A 23,927-nucleotide genomic window follows, 5' to 3' on the forward strand; every position below is an offset into this window, starting at 1 on the left:
ATGTCTTTGTGCACACATTCAGAGCGAATGTTCTCCAAGATGAAGGCGTGTTCAGGGGGAGGCCAGGGAAGGATGCTTCTAGCAGTACCACACCCTGAGCCAAGAGTCATCCCTGCATCCACTCACTCATTCCTCAAGAACTGTAATTCTTATACTCCTTCATTCATTGACTTAAAAGAGAGAGAGAGATTTATTTACTTTACTTGAAAGCCAGAGCTGAGAGAGAGAGAGAGCGAGCTTCCATCTGCTGGTTCACTCCTCAAATGGACACAACACCCACAGCTCTGAAGCCAGCAGCCAGAAACTTTCCAGGTCTCCCAAATGGGTGCAGGGGCCCAAGGCCTTGAGCCATCCTGTGTAACTTTCCCAGGCCAATAAGAAGGAGCTGGACTGAAAGTGGAACAGCTGAGTACAGAACCAGCATCCATATGGGATGGCAATGCTGGCGGAGCGTTAACTCACTAAGCCACTACATCAGCCCCCATTCACTTACTTTAAACAACCTGCATTAAGTACTGTTCTATCCATAGGGACCAGTGCATGGAAACAGTTCCCGGCCTCTCTGAGCTTATATTTATGTCAAGGGAGAAAGCAAATTTGCCACCATCCAGGAAGAAGGTGTGCTGATGACAAATAAAGCTGAATAAAGGAACTTAGTGTGGGTTCAGCAGAATTTTACTGTTTTACATAAAGGGCCAAAGAAAGTCTGAACAGAGTATTTGAGCTAGTGTTCCTAAGATCTCACTGAGGAGACCACAGAGCATACCTGGCCCAGGCATTCCAGAGCCAAGCAATGGGAAGTGCAAAGGTCCTGAGATGGCAGGAACTCTGGGGTGCTTGCAGCTTTCAGGAGCCTGTCCCTCCCGCTGACATCTCCATTCTAAAAGAAGCCACCCAGCAGCTGCCTCTGCCTGTCCCCTCCAGCCTCCTCTGAAGGTTGTGCGAAGCACAGAGACACAGGGCGCCATGTGTGAAGTCATCTCTAACGCTTCCCCTCTCATTTTCCCTCCATTCACTCAGAATTCATTTAATAACTTTATTTCAATTTTCACCGAAAAGGCAACACCTGCATATGCAACCACAGTATTCCATAGGCAACTGAAAAATGCAATCATACAAAGAGACCAACCACAGGAAAGTCTGTCCTGAATCTCAGCTTTCCTCACCCATGCTCAAGGTGCATGTGCACTCACACACTGTAAACACAGTAAGCAACAGAAACAAAACCAACACACACCGCAATGATTCCTTGAGACCATTGCTGTTGGAATAGGGACTTCCAGCTAAACTGCCCACTGTGATTTAGGCATCCCATATGGGCCCCAGTTCAAGTCAAGGCTGCTCCATTTATGGTCCAGCTCCCTGCTAATGCACCTTAGGAAAGCAACAGAGAAAAATCTGAGGAACCTTAGAACCAAAATCCTAACCATTCGTTCATGGCTCATTCTACTAAGTTGACTCGTTCTTCATAGCTGATACTTCTCCAAACTGCTTCAGTCGGCAACTAACAAAGTGCTCCTACACTCAAAGTTTAATCTGCTCCCAATATAGTTTTTGCATTAGCAACTTGGAAAATAATTGCAAATTACACAGTTCAATTTTCCAAATGAATTATTTTGTAACTAGACAGAGAAACTGGTGAAATTTCTTCTGGGGTCTCCAAGGGAGATGAATAAAGTCAGAATTTAAAAAGCATGGTCCCTTGAGACATGTGCATTTCCAAGTCAAAATTACACAATTAGTGGACAATCAGTGGCAGTGTGAAGTAGGTCTCCAGTCTGCTGTGGAGGCCAAAGCCATTTTGGAAAACAAGGATTTGATTTCCAATTTTTCCTCTTCTTCTGCTGATGGTAATTCACAGATGATGATTTATTTATGTTTACCAAGTGGAAATGAGACTGCTACCTAAAAGGCAATTTTCTGCCCAGCCTTCGTAGGCTGCATTCTAATTATTTTTTCCCTTGTGGTACTGAATGAATTAAGTGAGCAACTCACTTTGTATATGCAAATTGTCCAGCCCCACAGAAACTTCCAATTACTTGATTCTTAAAAAAGAAAATTAAAGTCATTATCTTGCTGAAAGTGGATGGGCACAAGGCCCTTTAACTTTGGTAGGTTGTCTTTGAAAATAAAAAATAACATAAACACAATCCATTTCTGGGTCCACATTACTTTCTGACATAGCAATAAACAACCAACAAAATTATGAGGATAATGATGTTTGCCTAATAATTTTAACTAAGATTTCAAAGCACGCTAATAAACACTCCACACGCTGTTAAAGACGCTGGGTGCCTGGCCTCTTGGGACTAAGTGTCGACCAGCAGTAAACAACACACACATCTGTACATAAATGGCACCATTGCAACAGTGACAGATATACTGAACCCCAGACACAGGAGAAATGAAACATCCGAGTTAACATCTGAAGGAAGAGAGGAGCCATGGGAGGGAGTAATTCAGAACAATGCAGCAGAAGTGCAAGAGCGCTGTGCTGGGACGAGTGGACGCAAAGCAGCGCAGCGCACTGGCATGTGGCATGGGATAGCCCGAGATGCACGCTGCAGCAGAATTGACATGAGGTCTTGGAATCCAGAGTGACACGAAGTTGTGCAGTGGTGGAGGGCTAGTAGGAAGCTCCCTCCATCACACCAAAGCATCCTTTCAGAGGCACAGCTTTGAAAGCACCTTGTGCCTGAAGCTCCCAGGGAACACATGCTCCTGGGCCGTGATTTAGGAATTAGTAGATGGCGCAACACAGGACCCACACCATCTTCAGTTCTGCTCTAATCATTGGTATGCTTCGTGGCAGACACACCCTTTCCCTTTGACTTTGTTCTTTCCGTCTTGCTTGAAATCTGTCACTCTGGCAAAGAAACACATTCAACGTTACAATCACAATTAGTGCACTCTTGTGGAAGAGGAACAGAAAACAAATGTACCCTTGACAGTCGTAATAGTGTGTCTGACTAAAATAGTACTTGATGAAGCATATGTGTGTCTTTGAGATTAAAGCTGGGCTGTTCATGATGTTTACCGTCCCGATGAATGGATATATATGCAAATTTAGATAAATAACTGAAGGAAAACAAGAGGCTAGGGTCTTATAAAAAAGTATTACGGCAGTTTTGCTCGTAATTTACATCTACAAGAAACCTCAAAAAGTTTGCGCAAACTTGCATTGTCTTTCAATCCCAGTTTTCAGAGACCTTTTTAAAGTGTTCTTAATAGTAGGCCTCCTGAATATAGTGTTACACGTTGACATCTGGCAAAATGGTTTCTGTCCTATTCCTGTTATTAGTTCAAGAGGTAAATAGACAAAACACGAGAGAGAAGAAAGCAGCTTCCAGGACAATATAGACTAGAAAAATGTGCAATGTGGTGTACTTCTGAAGTATTAACTCAGTATTTTTTATTTCTTCCCTTTCTTGAGAAAACAAAAAGAATGTGTGCCAGCCAAGGGCCCCATTTCTGTGGGAAACAATAGCTTGGAACTGGACAATGGGAAAGCCGGGATGAGCTGACAGGTGGAGCAGAGGAACTGATGGAGAGAGGCAACCAAGCCTTCATCACATGAGGCTAACATCAAGAAACAACTCTGCCTTAATGGAGAAAGGCCCTCACTACAGGCATTATCAAATACGGAGACCATTTCTTTAAAAAAGCACGATAATCAAAATGTATTTGGGAGAACGAACACAGGTCGGACATTAGCCAAATCACTGACTTTACAAACTATTTGCCTATTGAGGTGCAGATGAACAAAGTGAAATCACTCCGTGGATGCTCACAGGACCACAGCGTAGGGTGGAAGCCAGAGCTGGAGCTCAGTGCTGGCTGCCCACTGGCGGGGCAGGAACCCGACAGCATGGTGCCTCCCAGGATCCGTACTAGCAGAAAGTTGTAGTCAAGAGCTGTAGGCAGGTGTCGAACCTAAACACTCTGAAACGAACTGTATGTCTTGAGTAAAATGTCTGGCACACAATCTCAGTGTTTAAAGTAGGGGGAACCTGCTGATGAGAGGCAGACACAACAAGAGAGAGCCAGACAAACATGGAAGGCTGAGTTCCAGCAGCAACCTGCAGGAAAGCCAACTCCAGGAATGAAGGTGGTGAAGGTACCAAGAGGCTGTCCAGCTCCCAGGGCTGCACACTGAGCATCTTGAACCACAGACATCATTCTCTCTCAGATCTGGGGCCAATATCCACAACAGGAAGGGAAGGATAAAGCCAGCACAGCACTTTTCACTGTAAGTTCTTCAATATCATTTGATTTAAAAATTTGTTTCTATGTATTATATTGATTTTTGATATGCCAATACACATATCCAAATGTATCATGATTATTTCTACTATTAAATAATCTCTTCCATAGTATAAAGCCAATTCATAAGTCAGATGGCTGAGGATTTTCATGTGATTTACACAGCTCTTTCTATTTCCAATATACCAAAGATTCTCCTGACATTGCACTTTGCAATTGTACTGTAAGTAGGCCACAACTAATTTCCTGGACACCTTAATTTCTTGGGGCAAACCACCTAATTTGTACCAGACTCTATGCAGGGTTCCTAAGATAAAAAGAAAAATAATAAAACACAGTCTATCTTCAAGAGTATCGAGTCCAAAGGGGCTGGTTGTGTTACGATAAAGGCTTAAGCAAGATGGAAGTTTATTCCTCTCATAGAATAGAAATTCAAAGGTAGGTACTGACACAGTTCTCTGGCACCAGGGCACAGATCAGCGTGAATGCCCACCTCTTCACTTTCTTAACTTGATACAATGTCCTAGAAGCCATCCCCAATCCCTGGTCTCTCAGGATTGTTGGCCAAGATGGTCAACACTCACTTCCTATTGAGCAAAACAGAGGAAGAGGTGAGAAAAGACGTGTTCTCCCTGCTCAACTATTTTAAGCCAGGATTCAGTCCCATGACCATGCTTGGCCACTCCCAGTGCACAGTCTTCTCTTTGAGGAGCCTTGTGTCCAAGTAAAACTCAGACTTGCATCATGAGCATTGAGGTACAAAGAAGCCACCCCTGGGATACCCACATTCCATAACAGAGCACCTGGGATGGAGCCCTGTTTTGTCTCTGGTAGCCACTCAGTTTCCTGCCAACATTCTCCAGGAGGTAGTGGATGGCGGCTGAAATATTGGGTCCATACTACCCATGCGGGAGACCCGAATGGAGTTCTTGGCTCTGGGTTTCAACTTGATCCAGCCCTGTGTGCATCAGGCATTTGGGGAGTGAACTACTGGATGGAAGAGTTCTTGTCTCTTTCTCTTTCTGCACTCTATCTTTCTAATAAAAATAAATAAATAAGAAAAGCATCCATGGAGCAAAGCCCTGTGGGTGGAGTAACTCGGGTGGCTCAGGAAGTAGCCCAAGAGAAACGAAGGCAAAGAAGAGATTTTGTGAGATAAGACTGATAAACCATAGCTCCATGGACCAGGAAAGGAAGGGGATCTATTCAGGGGGAAGGAAATAATCACCACAATACTCCCCGCCATCAAAAAGGTCTTTAATTCCTCAAACACATTCATAAACGTTTGGTCACTTGATGCACAGGTTCACTGTTGCATTTCAAGGACGTGGAAAGCTCCAGGCTCAGGGATTCACTGCGGACCAATCACAGGCCAAGTAGAGACAGCTAAAAAATAAAGTAACACCCGAAAGAATGCATCCAAAACTGTGCTCCTTAGAATTAAATTTATTTGTTCCATGGGACAAGAGATTAATGAATAAATCCATAAATGGTGCCATCCATTTTCTGGACCTGTGACTCAAAGTCACACAGACTTCCTCTGACTTCTCTGAGTTCAGCAAGCTACAGAGCTCTGTGGATCTCAAGGGCACGTACATGCTGCCAAATTCCTTCAGTGCCTCAACTCTGTTACCCAGGAAAACCTCTTTTGCCACTGTGTCCAATACATGCTTTGGGAAACACTACACTGCAGGGGTTGTTGGAATTGTCCTTCTGGGCTAAGATTGTGGTGAAGTAGGCGGCTAGTTCAGGGTTACAAGCTTGGAAGTCACTCCCATACCACCTAGGTGTTCCCTCCTGCCCACATGTGATCTCCCCTATCACCTGAGAAAGGGCAGTATTGCACTGTTGGGTAACCACTCCCCTCACAAGATCACGATTAGGAGGGGTTCTCTCTTGGTCGTGTGCTTCCCTTGCTCTGGCACTCAGACTCTTGGCCTCCCCAGTACCTTTGAGGACAGGTGACCCCTGAGCATGGCCCCTGTATTCCTCACCCTCTGTTTACTGCTTGGGTGGGACAATGAAGACAGCAATGCTAAGCTGCTTTGTATTTCTAATGTGTGTACTATCAGGAGTTCCAGGAGAGGTGAGGCCTAGCAGTGATGGAATGTGGGCAGAGAAGCCAGGGAAAGGTGACTGTCTGCAGCTTTGTAAGTGTGCCCAGGTTAATCGTTGCATGTCTCTTAGGATAACTTATACTGCTGGGGAAGCTAGGACATAGGTCTTCAGCTTAATGGATGGACTTGAGGGTAATGACCATTTGTTTCTCTTGGTTTTATGATTGATTGGATTGCCATATGAACTTGTGATTTGTATTTCTACTGGGCCCTGTTATCACTAAGCTTGGTTAATAAAGACTCCTTAGTAAACCTTAGACATGTCTGGTGTGATCTCGCTCGCACTCCGCAACAAGATGAACTGAATTGTGTGTCTTGGCTGTGTGTGATGATGGAGCAGATAACATGAGACCAGCCTCGAGATAGCTCCTGCACAGAGACAGGTAACATGCCAGAGAGACACAGAGGCCAAGAATTCGACCCAGGCTTCCCAACTCCAGGACGGGCATCTTCCAAGCACACCACTGGCCTGGATCTTACACAAGGCAGTGGATGGCTCGTAGTCCACTTAGCTTTCCTTCCAATTGTCAGCTGTATGGAGAAGTTACAAGTGCAAACTCTGAATCCCTTCAAGTAGAGTGAGGTACTTTATTTCCTTAACAAAAACAGGGAACTGCATTGAACAAGGGAGTCATGAATGATATTTAAAGCCACTGGAGTCTTAATATTGTTGCAATTACAATTCATCAAATTCACAGCCATCTCTGACAGCTCCGGGTCCTGCAGGATGCTTCGTGGAAGAGGCAAAGACATGAGAAATGAATTGTTCCCGAGGTGCATTATTCATTCATTTATTTTCCATTTTTTGCATGAGAGCACCTTTAGCTACACTTTCGTTGAGAAATAAACCACGTTTTATAATTATGCAGCCTAATTCCTGTCTTAAACTTCTAAAATGATTCATGTGTGGAAAACGATGTTTTTTCCCTTAATACTATCTTCTAAACAATAAAAAGGAAGGAACACTGCCTTCCTACAAATTCCGTTGGTTTCCTGTGGAGGACACTTCCAGCTACGCTATCTCTGTGTTGATCAAACAGCATCAGGTATGTTCCTTGTCGCTCTTGGAAATTGCTTTATTTATATGAAACTCTAACATCAGGGCCACAGTGTGCTACTTAAAACTCCAGTGTTTTATTATCACGATTCAAAAATTACAGAGCATTTAGATTTAAAAATGCATATCTCAGAAGTACTCCAGCTTTTTATGTTCCCCCAAGAGATTAATACTCGATGTATCAGATCTAACAGAGCAGGGGGACTAGATCAGCCCCAGGAACTCTCTGGGCTCTGAGGCTTCCCGGGGATAATTCTTCCCTTCTTATGCTTTGAACTTTAGTTAATGATTGTAATAGATGAAAGAGAATGTGGCTCACCACGTTCCCTGAAGATTTACATATTAAATTCCAAAGCCTGCAGGTAAGAGTCTGGAGAGGGCAAGTCTGTCCTATACAAGCCCTGGCTCACTTCACATTTCAGGAAGAGCTTTTCAGTGGGTTTTACATTGGAGTTTCTGTTCCTTCAACTTCCCCATCGTGGCTTATTCTGCCCTCATCACCCTCCTCCACATTTCATCCAAATCAGAAGTCTTCTTCCTGGTTTCAGATGCCCCAGCTACAGATTTTTTCAAGTAAGCAAAGAAAAGCAAGAGACTCAAACATTTCTTTGCCTTCCATTTTCTCCACTGAACGCCAAAGAACTGGGGTTCATTCTCCTTCATCCTGCCGCTGTGGCAGGAGGTCTGGAGTTTTCCTCTGGACACATGGAGCCCCCTCCTGCCACCACGACAGGAGCCTTTTTTACCTAAATAAATCCTGTTTTGCAAACTCAACTTTGTCCTCATGAAAATTCTTTCCTGCGAGACAAGGATTGAGGTTGGTGCCATGTTTTTGCGTCCACCGCCCTACAACACAATGAGACCTTTGTAACTTCACCCCTACACAAATAACCTTCTCTCTCTCTTTCAAAAATTCATCCATGCTCAAATGCAGACAATTTCTAATCAAACCTCTGCAGGGATACCAGCCTCTCCTGACCTACCGCTCCTCCCCGGATCACCATGAGACCACCTCATCGACTATGTGGTGCTCCAGTTCAACTCCAAGAAGCTATGGGAGGAATGTAAGGAGTGACCCGGTGACCCAAGACTCACACTACCATCCTGGATGCAGCGACCATCTTGCTTACCGCTTACCCAGAACTACATTAGATTGCCTAGGTCTTGGCCACCTTAAGGCCCACTTACCTACGTAAGCTTAGTGACCTTCAGATTCAGGGGATTGGTGGAGTTCCATTTATCCCTGGTGTCCACCCACAGCTGGGCCTGCCAGTTCCTGACCCCACATTCCCTGTACCCACCTCCAGGCTATAAAGATGCCTCTGCCCTTTGCTCTCTTCTGGTGCTCTCTCTCTCTACTTTGCTTCTCTCTCTTCTCTCTCTCTCTCAGTTCCTGCTTCCTCCCTGCCGAAATAAGGACCTCTCCTGTGGCTTGCTTATTGTGCCTGGCGTCTTGGGTTTGTGGGGGAAAAAGCTAACACTTATAACACTTAGTATCCTGGAAGGAAAGCAAGGAGCCTAGGACTCCTGGAGCAAAGTCAGATGAGGAACACTACGAGACCGGGTTAACCTAGAGCCAGGGGGTCAAGTCGGGTGATCACGTGGGCCACTGGAATGACCTGGCTGGAAGATCTGAAGTGAAGTCATAAAGGTGCTCTGAAGGGATGCTGCAGGATCAAGGATTGGGATTCCAGTGTCTTGCACCACAGTGGGGGCCACGCAGGGAGTGAGGAGTGCTCCATGTGCCCACACACTTGGGACAGACAGCCAACACCATGGTGGACGTACTGAATTGGAAGTAGCAATCTTCTTCACGCATCCCCTTTCTTTTCCTAAGTATCTATGGGTCTACCAGAAAAGCATAGGCTATTTCTTCACTTGTCTACCTTTTGAAAGCAAGGTGGAAGGGAAATGAAAGACTCGGTATTTCTGGAGGGATTTGGAACTCCACCAAAGCAGGAGGGGACTGAAGAGCCACACGCAACAAACAACACGTGGATCTCATGGCGGACTGCACAATTACAGAATGGCTGCATTTCACAAGAGAAAAGCTGCTGAGGCTGGCACTGTGCTGTGGCAGGAAAACTGGCATCCTATGTGGGCCTTGGGGTGGGACCCAGCTGTTCCACTTTCGACCCTGTGTGGGCCCTGGTGTGGGACCCAGCTGTTCCACTTCCGCCCCTGTATGGACCTTGGTGTGGGACCCAGTTGTTCCACTTCCGCCCCTGTATGGGCCTTGGTGTGGGACCCAGCTGTTCCACTTCCGACCCAGTTCCCTGATAACGTGCCTGGGAAAGCAGCAGCTTGGTCTCCTACCACCCAAATGGGACACCAAGGGAAAGCTCCAAACTCCTAGTTTTGGCCTGGCTCAGTGAACCAACACCTGGAAGATTCATTCTCTCTCTCTCTCTCACTCTCTCTCTCTCTATAACCCTGCCTTTCAAATAAATAGAAAAATGAATCTTTTTAAAAGAGAAAAGCGGATGTGGAGCTATCATTTCTGACCACCTAAATTTTGTCTTTGTCCATTAGATAAGCCCAAAAACTTTTTGGGCATTTTCAGCATCCCTCCTCTCAAGAAAAAAAAAAAATCATTCCTATAGCATTGTTTGCATCTTATTATTGGCTAAGATACTGCACACATAGGGAAATGACTGGCACATAATCCAGCCAGAAGTGGTTTAGAATATAATAGAAATGGAAAGCTTGCCTCACGATTATTTGCAAAGGTTGAAAATTATGCTATCATTGCCTTCATGGATCACTGCTCCTAAGTAATAGATCTGCAACTCAATGAAGCCTTCCTGAAGATTAAAAAAAAATCTTAAATCTTATTTGAATATTTGAAATATCTAGCAATAGGAAACAAATAGCAGAAGAGATCTGGTCTCTACCATGGAAAGAAGAAAGGCTGGGCGCAGGGCCGGCCCTGGAGCGGAGGACTGCTTCATTGGCTGGTAGGAAATGTAACGTACAGAAGATGCTTGCGTCAATTCTTTCCTCTTCTGTCTCAAAGCCTTGTCTTGTGTTCTCTCTTCTCTGTTGAATGTGCTCTGTGTCTGAGAGCACAGGATACTCTGTGCTTCTCGAACTGGAGAGGGAATGAAACTCCCCAGCGCATGCCACCCCCGTACAAGTAACTGTGTCAATGAAGACCTTTAGAAAATGCCGGAAAGCCACTTGTTTTAGAGAATTTACATCACTTCCCCTACTTAGCTATGCTTCTGGGCTAATGGATCTACTGGCTTAACGTATGATTTTACATAACAGAGAGTTCAAACTCCAGTGAATGCTTAAGAAATGGGGAGTAAATAATCTTCACTGTGAGAAATAAAAATTAAAATATTACTCTTCAAATAAGCCTAGTCCCTCCATTGACGAAAGAGTGATATTTTCTCAACATGAGAATAATCAGAGCCTTTGGGGAGTGTTTCACACCCTTTCATGAAAAGACAAAATACAGTCTAGACAGTGTCAGGGAACATGAATACAAAACACTGTCACAAAGACTTAACCTAATTTGTGAATCCATATGATAGATCTCCTATTTAATTTTCTATTGCTGAATAGTGTGTTTTAACACACAAGCATTACTGTTAGTAAGGATGCCTCATTGATAGCAAGAAAACGGCAAGTCTGAATTAACTTAGGCATCAAAGTTGGAGCAGCGAGTGGGTGGGACCCTGTCTTCTTCCACCAAGCCTGGTTTTTTCCCACTCCTGATGACCGCCATGCCTCACCCCACTACCCCCCACATCCCCCGAGCCTTGAGTGAGCACCTCTTCAGCATCAGACACCGTCTGCATCAAGGAGATCCTATCTGTGTCTTTAAGAGCCTTCTCTGCTGGGTGTCGGGTCTACTAAACTCAAAACAATTACGAAACAACAACATAGCACACTCTACATTGCAAATTGGCAACTACAAATAATAGGAAGCTAGAAGAATATCTTACCGCAAGTCAATCATTTTGAACAACAGTAGATGTTATTTTACAGATGTTGCTTGTCCTTGGAAAAAGTATAGTTTGTATCTTTATAAAATAAAGAATCTGGTCTCATGAATTTAAATTACCTCCTTGCAAAACAATTTCTGGAAAGCTACCATGACAGAGTCTTACCTTATGATAACACCTAAAATATGCAGCACGTTCATCAGAAAATTTCTCCAGCCTTTTGGGGCCCTTGCTCGAAGCTTTCTTGAACACCAACCAGCATCTCTGATAAATCTAGAAGGAAATACAAAGACTGAGCTCAGCGACGGCAAGGACTCCTCTGTGTCTGAGATTTGCATTTAAATGTTTTCTTCCTGATGTTTTCACCTGCAAAATATTCACAAGCCAGAAATGTGGATGGAGCTTTGGGAACATCAAATCGGAAAAACTAAAACTGTTTGCACAGCAGGCGTATTACGTGGTCGTCCAGACAATTACAACACTCAAAGGAAAATAAGTATGTGAAGGTCAATTTCTTCATATTTTGAGAACAATATCACTAGACACATTTCAAAAAATGTCCCAAAGATAAAAAAATCTCAAGTCAGAACGAATGGCAAGGCCTTCAAGGTGTATGCTCTCATTTCCAATGCAATTAAATCTGAAAGTCAAGAATTCATTAAAGATATCACTGCCAATTCTAGAAGAAGACAGCCAACGTGTGTTGAGTGAAATTCCTCACAATTGAGGGTGAAGAATTGGGATAGATGCTAGACAAACGAATGACTGGAAAACCAACACCAATTCTTTCTGGGAAATACAATTCGAGAGTGAAGTGTGTTGCCGGAGATGCAGCCTTAGCTAGGAGGGCAAAACCACAGCAAGCAGACTGAGGTTGGCTTTGTTGAATCACATGCCAAAGAGAAAAGATGGAGAAACTGCTACAGGGAACCAAACAGTTCCAAGAGGAGGTGATTTCATCTTTCAATGGCTAACCCAGAAGTCCAGCCCTTCCACCCTTTCAAGCTTTAAAATTTTTACTCCCAGAATCTCACCACCGTCAACACCACTAAGACCTTCTATCAAGGTGTGCTAAATACAGATCTGATTCTAGTAACAAGAATTGTGCTGATGGGAAGAATCAACATAAACTGAGTGTATTACAGGATGCACAGTGGCCAAAGAGACAGACAAAGCGGGTACAGGCCAGGCAGTACTGTCCAAAAGAAAAGTAAATCGAGCTGCTTTCTCAAAACTAAAATGAACAAGGATTCAAATAAGTGACATGATTCCCAGACGGAAAGATCTGAGTGGCACTACAGGCAAACGAGAAGAGGTAACCTAAAAGACTAGCGAGCTATCCCAGCAGAAAGTCAAAAAAACACGGAACAATGAAAAAACCACACTAGTTGGGTCTACATGGTGAATATTGTTCAGACATGACTATCCTTGATCCTTAAATCACATTCAAAAAGTAATACCGGGCCCGGCGGCGTGGCCTAGTGGCTAAAGTCCTCGCCTTGAATGTCCCGGGATCCAATATGGGCGCCGGTTCTAATCCCGGCAGCTCCACTTCCCATCCAGCTCCCTGCTTGTGGCCTGGGAAAGCAGTCGAGGATGGCCCAAAGCATTGGGACCCTGCACCCGTGTGGGAGACCCGGAGGAGGTTCCTGGTTCCCGGCATCGGATCGGCACACATCGGCCCATTGCGGCTCACTTGGGGAGTGAATCATCGGACGGAAGATCTTCCTCTCTGTCTCTCCTCCTCTGTGTATATCTGGCTGTAATAAAATGAATAAATCTCAAAAAAAAAAAAAGAAAATAGCCCAGGTAGTACATAAGATAAAATATAGCAAATGACATTGCATCAATAGTGTTTACGTATGTTAGTTATCTACAGGACAACAAAGGTAATTCTTTTGAAATAAGGTTCACAGGAAATTGATAAACATACAGGCAAACATTCATAATAAACAATGTAATAATATGATGTTATGAGAGGCATGATGTAAGACTTTATTCATGTTATGGTCTCCACATGTATTAAAAGCATGTTAAAAACAACAAAAAAATCAAGATATTAACAAATTTTTCTTTGAGTCACGAGAATAGGTTTCACATGTTGTTTGCCTTTATTTTAAACATTAATGTTATCAATTAACTGAAAGCAAACACTGTCATATCTTAAATAATCAGAGGCAGTGGTACAATGAAAGTCAATTCTATTGGCTTTCCTTATGCGTAATTATTTAATCCAATGAGAGAATATTTACACATGGAGACGAGGGGACAAACCCACGTGAGTGAAGGAAGGACCACCTTTTCACCAGGCCATGCTGGAGCAACTAGGCATCCACATGCAAAAAAATATACCCACTTTATGTAAAGGTTAAACAAAAATGACCGGAATACAAGGAAAACTAAATAACTTTTACAAAAAAAAAAAAAACCACTCAGATCAAGACAATTTCTTAGGCTTTGCCAAAAGCATACTCTATAAAAAAGAAAACTTAGATAAATTGACCTCATCAAATTTAAAAACTTTTGCTATGTGGAAAATGCTTATTGAGAAAATGAAGATAGGAGAGAAAGCCTGGAAGCACAACTGTGACCCAGGACTCATGTCTGGGATAAAGAACTCTGAAATGTCAGCGTGAAAAACCAAAGCACAAAATGTGGAAAAAGCATGAACAGGCTTTCCACCAAAAGAGGATACACAGATGGCAGAGAGTGCAAATCCTGACCAACAAGGGAACTGTAAACCACATGAGTTAACGCGATAGATCTGTAAACCGGATCCTCGCTTGTGGCTAGTGAGAACGTAAAATGGCACAGAGCCTCGCAAACACAGGTGCCGATTTCCTCAACAAGTAAACATGCTGCCTGCAACCAGCAGGTGCATATTTAGGAATCGTCCCACAGAAATGTAAACCTATATCTGCAACAAAAAAGGCTGTGTGAAAGGTATTACTCAAAATAGTCCCAACCTGGAAACATCGGTGCGTCTCTCAGAGGTGGATGGTTCCATCCACACCATGGATGCAAGTCATCAACGAGAAGGATGGGCCACTCTCCAGAGAACTATGCTGGCTGGGAATGAAAGAAGCCCAACAGAGTACACACGATTCAACTGCATTCGTACACCCATCTTGATACGACAACATCACAGAAATGGAAAACAGATGAAATGTGTAGGTGCAGGGTGGTCCCAGCAGTATGTTGACTATGACACCCACTGTAGGTTGGGAGGCCTCGTTAACAGAGATACTGAGGAAAGGCCATGAGCTCTTTGCACAATATTCCTCACAACTCAATGTGAATCCCACTTATATACATTAAACATACAAATAGAAGCTCAATGTAACATGAACTAATTTTTTAAAAAGGCATAAAACTAGTTCACTAAGACCTTTAAGATTATGGGCAAATCCAACAACAGTTACCAACATTCTCACTCAGGTCTGTTTTCACACCTACACATCACAGTGTAATTAACTGCTGGCTAAGTAGCTTAAGAAGACCCACTGCTAAGAGTTGAAGCACAACATTCCTCGCAGGGTGTACAGCCACCCACAACAACGACCCTTCTCAGTCCTATGGTTAGCAAAGGGTCTGAGTGTGTCCCAGCCACAGATGAGACCATCGGCTTCCTGTAAGATTTCCAGCAGCACCAGAGGACTGCAATTACAGCGGCAAGGACTGTCACTCAGCTTGGTCACACAAGGATATGTAAAACAGGCTCCTCCCTGCCATCCTGTGGTTGCCAAGCTCCTGCCTCCGCACAGCCCGGGAGGACGCTGTGAGAAACGGAACATACTAAAGGAGTGTGACAAATTGGCCACTGCAAGGAAAAATGCATTCGCACTGAGGGAGATATCTCAGATACGCTAATTACGCCTCCACCTTTAAACTTGATCTTTAACGAGCATTTCTAACTTTCTTTTTTCTAATTTGCCTATTTTCTGCTCTGTTGAGCCAGTCTTTACACCCCTTATTTCCAAATGCTGTTGAACGTTAAGGATTGCTCAAGATTCAGCTGCCCTTCCACACCTCCGTATAACGTAAGCAGAGCTTTCTTCTGTCGCTGTTGTGGCTGTTGCGGTGTTGGTCGTTGTTTAGTAGTACAGGAAAATGTGCAATCTCATAATGAAGTAACAGCAAAAATACACCACAAGCATTCAAAAGTACTTCATGGGGTCAGTGTTTTGGTGGTTAGGCCACTGCCTGTAATGCTGGCATCCCACATTGGAGTACCAGTTCGAATCCCGGTTCTTCCACTTCTGATTCAACTCCCGGCTAGTATGCCTGACACAGGAGAAGACAACCCCAGTGCCTGGGCCCCTGCCGCCCATGTGGAAGAGCTGCATGGAGCTCTTGGTTTGGTCCTGGCCCAGCTCTGGCCATTGTGGTTATTTGGGGATTGAACCAACAGATGGAAGATGTGTGTGTGTGTGTGTGTGTGTGTGTGTGTGTGTGTAATTCTGCCTTTCAAATAGATAAACAAATCTTTTTTTAAAAATTCCTGGATAGGGCCTGGTGGCGTGGCCTAGCGGCTAAAGTCCTCGCCTTGAACACGCCGGGATCCCATATGGGTGCCGGTTCTGGTCCCGGCGGCTCCACTTCCCATCCAGCTCCCTGCTTGTGGCCTGGGAAAGCAGTTGAGGACGGCCCAATGCCCAATGGATTGGGACCCTGCACCCGCGTGGGAGACCTGGAAGAGGTTCCTGGTTCCCGGCTTCGGATCGGCGCACATCAGCCGTTGCGGCTTACTTGGGGAGTGAATCATTGGACGGAAGATCTTCCTCTCTGTCTCTTCTCCTCTGTGTATATCTGGCTATAATAAAATGAATACATCTTTTAAAAAAAAATTCCTGGATAGTCACTGTGGAATCAGCTCCAGCATGTGCCTCCTCAAGAGACAAAGGAAGTAAAGTTGGTTCACGAAAAAGCAGCCTAAGATGCTGCACAGACACTCCCTGCTGCCGTAGGCGGCACAAAGGCTGAGCACGGCCCCCGTCATATGCCCCGCCTTTGTCCAGTCACGTTCACGTTGGCAGGAACGCTCCCAGGGTGTCCAGCCTCACTCAACATAAGGGTCCTAGGCTTGAGCCAGCGTTTCCTGAGTCAGAACCTTTCCTGGAGGGGTCAGGGAACTCTCCTTCATATTTTATTTCTACTTTGCAAGCCAGTACCACAAACATTCACAGGATCGGCATTCAAGGCCTCCCACATGGGACTGCTCATGCAGAATTCCCCCGCTAGCACCTGCGATGACCTCTACATGGCGATTGCCAACAAGAGGTGCAAGGAGGCCTTACCAACAAGGCAGTGCGGAAGACACAGCAAAGGCAAAATATCAACTGTGGTGCCAGAGTACACTGATCATGGCAAGGCACACGGCCAGCCCACACTTTTCTACAAACCTTACAAGAGCCATCCATTGCCCAGGGGCCCCAGGTAAATGATCACTGATGACAGGATACAAAACAGAAAAGCTCATAGAACTCGGCAACATGAGGAAATCAACTGGCTTCAACCCAAAGGAAAATGAAAAATAATCTCTGCTTAATAATGTCAGGAAGCTTGTTTAAATTAATTTACTCAGTAAATTAATTCATTATGCATTATTTTATATAATAAATATATTATATAAAATATTCATTATTTTATGTCTCACTCATTATTTTATATAATAAACCTAATTACCAGCTATAGTATTATGTAGTTAACATTTTTACTTAAATTGACTTCTTTCACTAGCAGATGTTTTAATTTAAAAGTGGAACTTTTTATTCTGAACGAAAAGTCCCTTTCCTAGCCATAAACAGAAACCACACCGTCGGAGACGTCAACACTGGTGTGTCACGTTGGGACACCTTCACCTCCCGTTCCAGGTGTCACTCAGTCTCAGCACTGCTGGCGTCTGGTTTTTCCACAAGGGTTGTGAAACCGTCCTGTACATTGTGGGATGTTTCCTGGCATCTCTGGCCTCCCCCCAGTAATGGCCACAGCCACCCTCCCTTTCCACCTTGATAAGCAACACCATCTCCAGACATGGTGGCAAAACACAGACCACTGCTACGGGTGACTGCTGATCTGGAACTGCGGGTCTGAAGAAGGTGAGGCCCTGTGACTTCCCCAAAGCCGTTTATTGGAACAGGTCAGGCCAAACAGAGCATTACCGAAGCTTACACAGGTAAGCACATCACACCGTTCCAACAACCTGACTCCAAGCAGATTTAGTAGTCGTGTGAAAATCTCATTTGGTGTGTATTTGGTCACTGGTGATGGTTCTTTTATACCTCATTTTCAGCCTTAAGGTATTACCAATCTATATAAAATCTGATTTATTTTTCCATCAACATTTTTTTTGTTGTTTAAAATGTGATATTGTTTTATTGTGATATTGATTGTAGTCAGGCTCAATGGCTCAGTGATTGGCTAAATCCTCACCTTGCATGCTCCAGAATCCCATATGGGCATCAGTTCATTTCCCAGCTGCTCCTCTCCCACTCAGCTCCCTGCTTGTGGTCTTGGAAAGCAGTCAAGGATGGCTCAAGGTCTTGGGATGCTGTACCCCAGGGGAAACCCAGAAGAAACTTCTAGCTCCTGGCTTTGGATCAGCTCAGCTCCAGCCACTGTGGCCACTTGAGGAGTGAAACAGCAGAGGGAAGAGCTTTCTCTCTGTATCACCTTGTTTCTGTAAATCTGCCTTTTCAATAAAAAAAAAAATATAATATAAACTTGATGGGCTGAATAACTGCTTAGCCCTGGCTTAAAATCCCTGATATCTTATTGACTTCTTTGCCAAGCAAAGACTATTCCCACAGGCTCACCAAGACTGCCACAGCTACACAAGCAATTTGGAGCTTGCTTAGATTTCCTATTTCCTTAGCAGTCCGTCTCTTGGTCTTCAACAGCATCACAGTTATTTTTCTGGAGGATGCTTGAACAGTTATGAAGATAACAAAAAGCATGTTTTGGCAGTAAAATTCCTATTAGAAGGAAATAGAAAATCCCTCCATGTAAGTGTAACGAAAGAACAGCCTAATGAGATGTGATCATTTAGGCCTTTAGTAAATGCTCTCTGCAGAGGTCCAAATGGCAAATATTTTAGTATTTCAGGACACTACAATTTTTGCTGCGACCGTTCAACTCTTCAGACAACAGCAGATACAGCCACATGCATGAATGGGTGCGACTATCTCACAATGAAACCTTCTTTGTAAAATCAACCAGTTGGCCACAGTTTGCCAACCTCCAATTCACGATAGTATTTTTCAACTCTCCATCCTTTAGACTCCGGTCACCTTTGATGAACATAAACTTCTGTTTGACAAGTCTCTCTTGGGGATGGCCTCAGGTGGGAATCCTTTTATATTCCACATTCCCTGGCAAGCCAAAATTTTATCTCAACAAAATTATATAAATACATATGCATGAAGAAGCATCTTTACTGCCTCTAGGGGATCCCTGCCCTGTAATGCATGGGGCTGTCCTCTTACAGAGCAGTGTCTCCCCCAGGGACATCACCGTCACCCCCACAGACGTCACGGCCTGCCCAGCTCCACCTGGGGGTGGGGTTAGGTTCCTGCAGTCACTGTATTACAGGGAAGCTGAGTCACTACTATCTCCCATTTACCAGCACTCCTTTTCTGTAAACACGTCAGCTTTCTCTTTCCAGAGCATTCTCTCCAAACTCTAAAGATAGATCCTCAGACACACAACGCTAAATTCGACTCAGTTCTCAAGTCCCACACCTTTCCCCTATTTTCCAAAATGAGTCATTATTTTTTTCATCCAGGAGGCCAACACCAATGCCTGGCATCCGTTGAACACGTTCTCTGTGTACTGCAGGACGCCAAGCCTCTTCTGTGGATTATCTGAATGAAGCTTCCCAACCACCTTCAAGGGCAGGTGTTGATATCTGCCCTTCTTCACAGACGAGGAAATACAGCCTGAGTGAAGCGAAGCATCTCACACTAGGTCATGACCTGGAGAGATAAGCCAGGGTCCACGTTGGAAACCAAGCTCTCCACCACAACTTTAGGGTTTCCTCAAAAAAGTTGGATTCACAAACTCACGCTGAGGGTCGAGTCATCTGTAACAATTTTAATTTCAAGCCTATCATAATGTAAGGAGTGACATTCCGTTGTAATCGTATGCGCTTGCATCTGGATGCCTACTTCACAGCTGATCTTTCAGGCTGACATTTGCATTTGCGATTGTAGCTTCCCTGGCACCACATGCTCACCTACAGGGATGCTGTTCAAGGAGCATCTCTGAAACCAGAGGTTCCGCACCAGGCCAGGACTTGCAGATTGCCTGGTAATCCACAGGAAGTGCTACCTTTCAAAAGGACTCCAAGGTATCTCTCTCCTAAGTGAAAGTTAGTATTTGCAGTGGAAGTCCAGAAACCCCAAGCACAGGGAATATTTCTGGCACACTGGACATGTCTTATGCCAGTCCCAGTTTTCCTAATCCTGTCTCACCTCTCAGGCTCTTGGGTTTCCCTAGTTATGGTGGCAGTAAACTCATGTCCGGGTTCACGGACTGCTTGCTGCTCTGTGCGGCCCACTTACCCCTCGATGAGCCAAGAGCCTCCCTTGAGACTGAAGCTTCCCCCTTGGAATGCAAGACATCTCTGTCATCTGAGAGCGGTTGAAAATTGTCACTAAACAAGGACTCCCCAGCAGCAACAGACAATGGAGTGGATTGAAGCCATCTGGAAGTCAAGGGAAGAACCTTTAACCAAAGAGAAACAAGAGCAAGGAGAAAGGCCATTGGATCTGCTTTCGTCTGCAGACTTCTGTTGCAATACCCAACTTGGGCCGGAATCATCTTTGAGACCAACGGGCTCACTTTGCAGCTTATTTTAATGACTCTGCCATGATAGGATTTTAGAAGTTGGTAAACGGAGAGTACAAAGGAGGCTGTTCTTTGCCATGCTTGAATCATAACATGTAGGATGCTACCAACTCTGTTTAGAAAAATAATGAGCTGGATCGGAATCATATGTACACATCTTTTCTTAATGAGTAAACAACCTCAACCCATGCCTGTTATTTGCATAGCTTTCAATTTTAAGGAAAGAAATACTGACTTGGAGAAGGCTGCACAATGGAAAGAAAGGTATATTTTTAAATTAATGTAAGGAATACCAGCAAAAATGCATGATGAATCATAAAATAAAATACATATGATGGGACTGAAAACATTCAGAGTATCTAAAGACAGTAAGTCGGCAGTGCAAACGTTTACCGATGGCAGAGTGAACTAGCGCAGCCTCCATGGCGGCATTTTCATGACTACACTTTTTTTTAAGTTTATTTATATTTCTTGGAAAGGCAGATATGCAGAAAGAAGAAGAGACACAGAGGAAGATCTTTCTGTTGATTCACTCCCCAAGTGGCTGCAAACAGCCAGAGCTGAGCTGATCCAAAGCTAGGAGCCTGGAGATTCTTCCAGGCCTCCTACATGGGTGCAGGGTCCCAAGGCTTTGGGCCATCCTCCACTGCTTTCCCAGGCCACAATCAGAAAACTGGATAGGAAGTGGGGTTGCCAGGATTAGAAGTGATGCCCATAAGGGATTCCAGCGTGTGCAGGATGAGGACTTAAGCCACTAGGCTACTGTGCCAGGTCCCAGGACTATACTTTTGGGATGATCTAGGCAGCAGCTAGTCAGGGTCACAGAGATTGGAAGCCACACCTCCCTTGCCCAGGTAATTCTTTCTTTCCAGCTGTGAGGCAAAGGAGGCTCACCTATCAGTACCTGGAACCCGAGGGGGTGGGGTTGAGTTGTTAGGGAACCACTTCCCTGCTAAGCTCCCTGAAAACCCCCCAGGGAGGGCACTCCTGCTCTTCCTGGCGCCTCAGTGCAGGCTTCTTCCACTGGGTTCTTGGCCTTTGCATTCCCTCTTCACCCCTTGCTTCGCGCAGACACACTAGAGGACAGATGGTGGCAATCTCTGTCCCTCACCCCTCTGTCTTCCAGCCCACTCTCCCTGAACACGGCCCCCCTATGTCTGGATCCCTCACCCTCTGATTAACTTTACCACCTGCTAAGTCTTGTCGGTGCCTGTGCTTAAAATGCTTTTTAAGCAAGAGGCAAGAACTTTGAAAATAAGTATTTGGACTAAGACCTAGACCACAGCATTTTGACCCAGAAATGCTGCTTCTAGAAACTACCCCCCCCCAAAAAGGGGGGGAAGGAAAAAGCAAATATATGGCAATAAGATCCTTCGGCATAACCAGAAACACTCTAAATGTTCCAGGTGGGCAGTTTAATTAATTGCAGTGAATCCATAAACTTGACAGCTGTCATCATTAAAAATGATGTTGTAAAACAATATTCATAGTATAGAAATGTTATTAGTAAATTATTCAATATAAAAAGAAGGCTACTTTTGCTTTCTTCTTATATTAATTGAAGGAAGAGGGCTCAGTTATTCCTTAAGTTTTATGAACTGGGCCTGGTGCAGTAGCCTAGTGGCTGCAACAGCTCCCATATGGGCGCCAATTCTAATCCCAGCTGCTCCACTTTCCATTCAGCTCCCTGCACGTGGCCTGGGGAAGCAGTCAAGGATGGCCCAAAGCCTTGGGACCCTGTACCCGCGTGAGAGACCTGGAAGAGGCTCCTGGCTCCTGGCTTTGGATCAGCTCAGCTCCGGCTGTTGCAGTCACTTGGGGAGTGAACAGCAGATGGAAGATCTAGCTCTCTGTCTCTCCTCTCTGTATATCTGCCTTTCCAAGAAAAATAAATTTTTTTAAAAAAAGATTATCTGAATTATTCTTTGTCTCTCTCATATACACACATACTTTAAAGGGGGAAAAAAATCTAAGCTTCCGTGGGAAACTGCATTCTCTAGCAAACACTTTAACAGAGTTTTCTGTCTCTAACTTTGTGGAAGTTTTTCTCCAACCCTTTAAGTAGCTGCTAACAGTGCAAAACAGCTTCAGTCCAGAAAGATGCAACTTCTGCTCTGTCCGAAGGAGATTCAGTTGACTGCCTCAGCCCAGGACAAAGCCCCTGGCCTCCTTCGTCCTCTCATTTCCCTACACCGGATGCATTCTGGATTGCCCCTGACCTAATTACAACATTCTGTTCTGTTTCTCCACTCAACTAGTGAGTTAACAGAACCTTGGGCATGTGTTCACTGCTTCTACACATCCTGACTTGCTTTTGGAAATCAGCTTGTAATGCAGTCAGTCATCAAGTCGCCCCAGCTGCAGGGGAACATCTTTACTTTCGTGCAGGGGACCGCCAGCCAAACTTTACACATCAGGTCCTGCACTTCAGAGAGCGCCCGGCTGTCATTCTTGCCACTTTTAATCTATTTCCACAGAACATCGGGGCTGATCTTTGAAACACTAATCCTACCACTCACTCCTCTGCTGAAAGCCTTTTTGTGGCTGCCAGTTGCCTTTGGTAGAATCCAGCCTCCTAACAAGGATTCCAGAACCTGCAAGACCTGGCCACTGCCCAGCTCCTACCCAAACTCTCCTGCTGGCTTCATTTCATAGTCCTTACTTTTAAACTATCTGTCCTGCAGTAAACTTGCATTTTTCAGTATAATCCAAAAACGTAATGTTTTTGAAAAAAAATTCTGCTGGAGTCAGTCTCAGCCATTAATTACTTGTCAGGCAGGAAACCCCTCTGTGGTAAGTACTATCCTGACCACTGTACACAGAGCCAGCACTAAGTACTATCCTGACCTCTGAACCAGAGCCAGCACTAAGTACTATCCTGACCACTGTACACAGAGCCAGCACTAAGTACTATCCTGACCACTGAACCCAGAGCCAGCACTAAGTACTATCCTGACCACTGTACACAGAGCCAGCACTAAGTACTATCCTGACCACTGAACCCAGAGCCAGCACTAAGTACTATCCTGACCACTGTACACAGAGCCAGCACTAAGTACTATCCTGACCACTGAACCCAGAGCCAGCACTAAGTACTATCCTGACCACTGAACCCAGAGCCAGCACTAAGTACTATCCTGACCACTGTACACAGAGCCAGCACTAAGTACTATCCTGACCACTGAACCCAGAGCCAGCACTAAGTACTATCCTGACCACTGAACCCAGAGCCAGCACTAAGTACTATCCTGACCTCTGAACCCAGAGCCAGCACTAAGTACTATCCTGACCACTGAACCCAGAGCCAGCACTAAGTACTATCCTGACCACTGAACACAGAGCCAGCACTAAGTACTATCCTGACCACTGAACCCAGAGCCAGCACTAAGTACTATCCTGACCTCTGAACCAGAGCCAGCACTAAGTACTATCCTGACCACTGTACACAGAGCCAGCACTAAGTACTATCCTGACCACTGAACCCAGAGCCAGCACTAAGTACTATCCTGACCTCTGAACCAGAGCCAGCACTAAGTACTATCCTGACCACTGTACACAGAGCCAGCACTAAGTACTATCCTGACCACTGAACCCAGAGCCAGCACTAAGTACCAGGAAAAGAAAGTTATCTTTCTTTGCCCATCTTTCCAATGCCATCTGCTCTCCACATCCATAAAGTGGGAGCAAGAA

The 23,927-nt window shown here is 44.7% G+C and overlaps 1 protein-coding gene across 1 annotated transcript in view; it reads right to left on the reverse strand.

The window, feature by feature from the left end:
* The window catches only part of DOK5 (docking protein 5), a 123,895-nt gene that overhangs the window by 49,972 nt on the left and 49,996 nt on the right, over nucleotides 1-23,927 (reverse strand). Inside the window, exon 2 of the mRNA XM_012927208.3 lies at nucleotides 11,556-11,663. Coding sequence (XP_012782662.2) covers nucleotides 11,556-11,663 — 108 coding nt within the window. The remainder of the gene's footprint in view (nucleotides 1-11,555; nucleotides 11,664-23,927) is intronic.

Source organism: Ochotona princeps, chromosome 22, assembly GCF_030435755.1.
Source record: "Ochotona princeps isolate mOchPri1 chromosome 22, mOchPri1.hap1, whole genome shotgun sequence".
Classification (NCBI taxonomy): Eukaryota; Metazoa; Chordata; class Mammalia; order Lagomorpha; family Ochotonidae; genus Ochotona; species Ochotona princeps.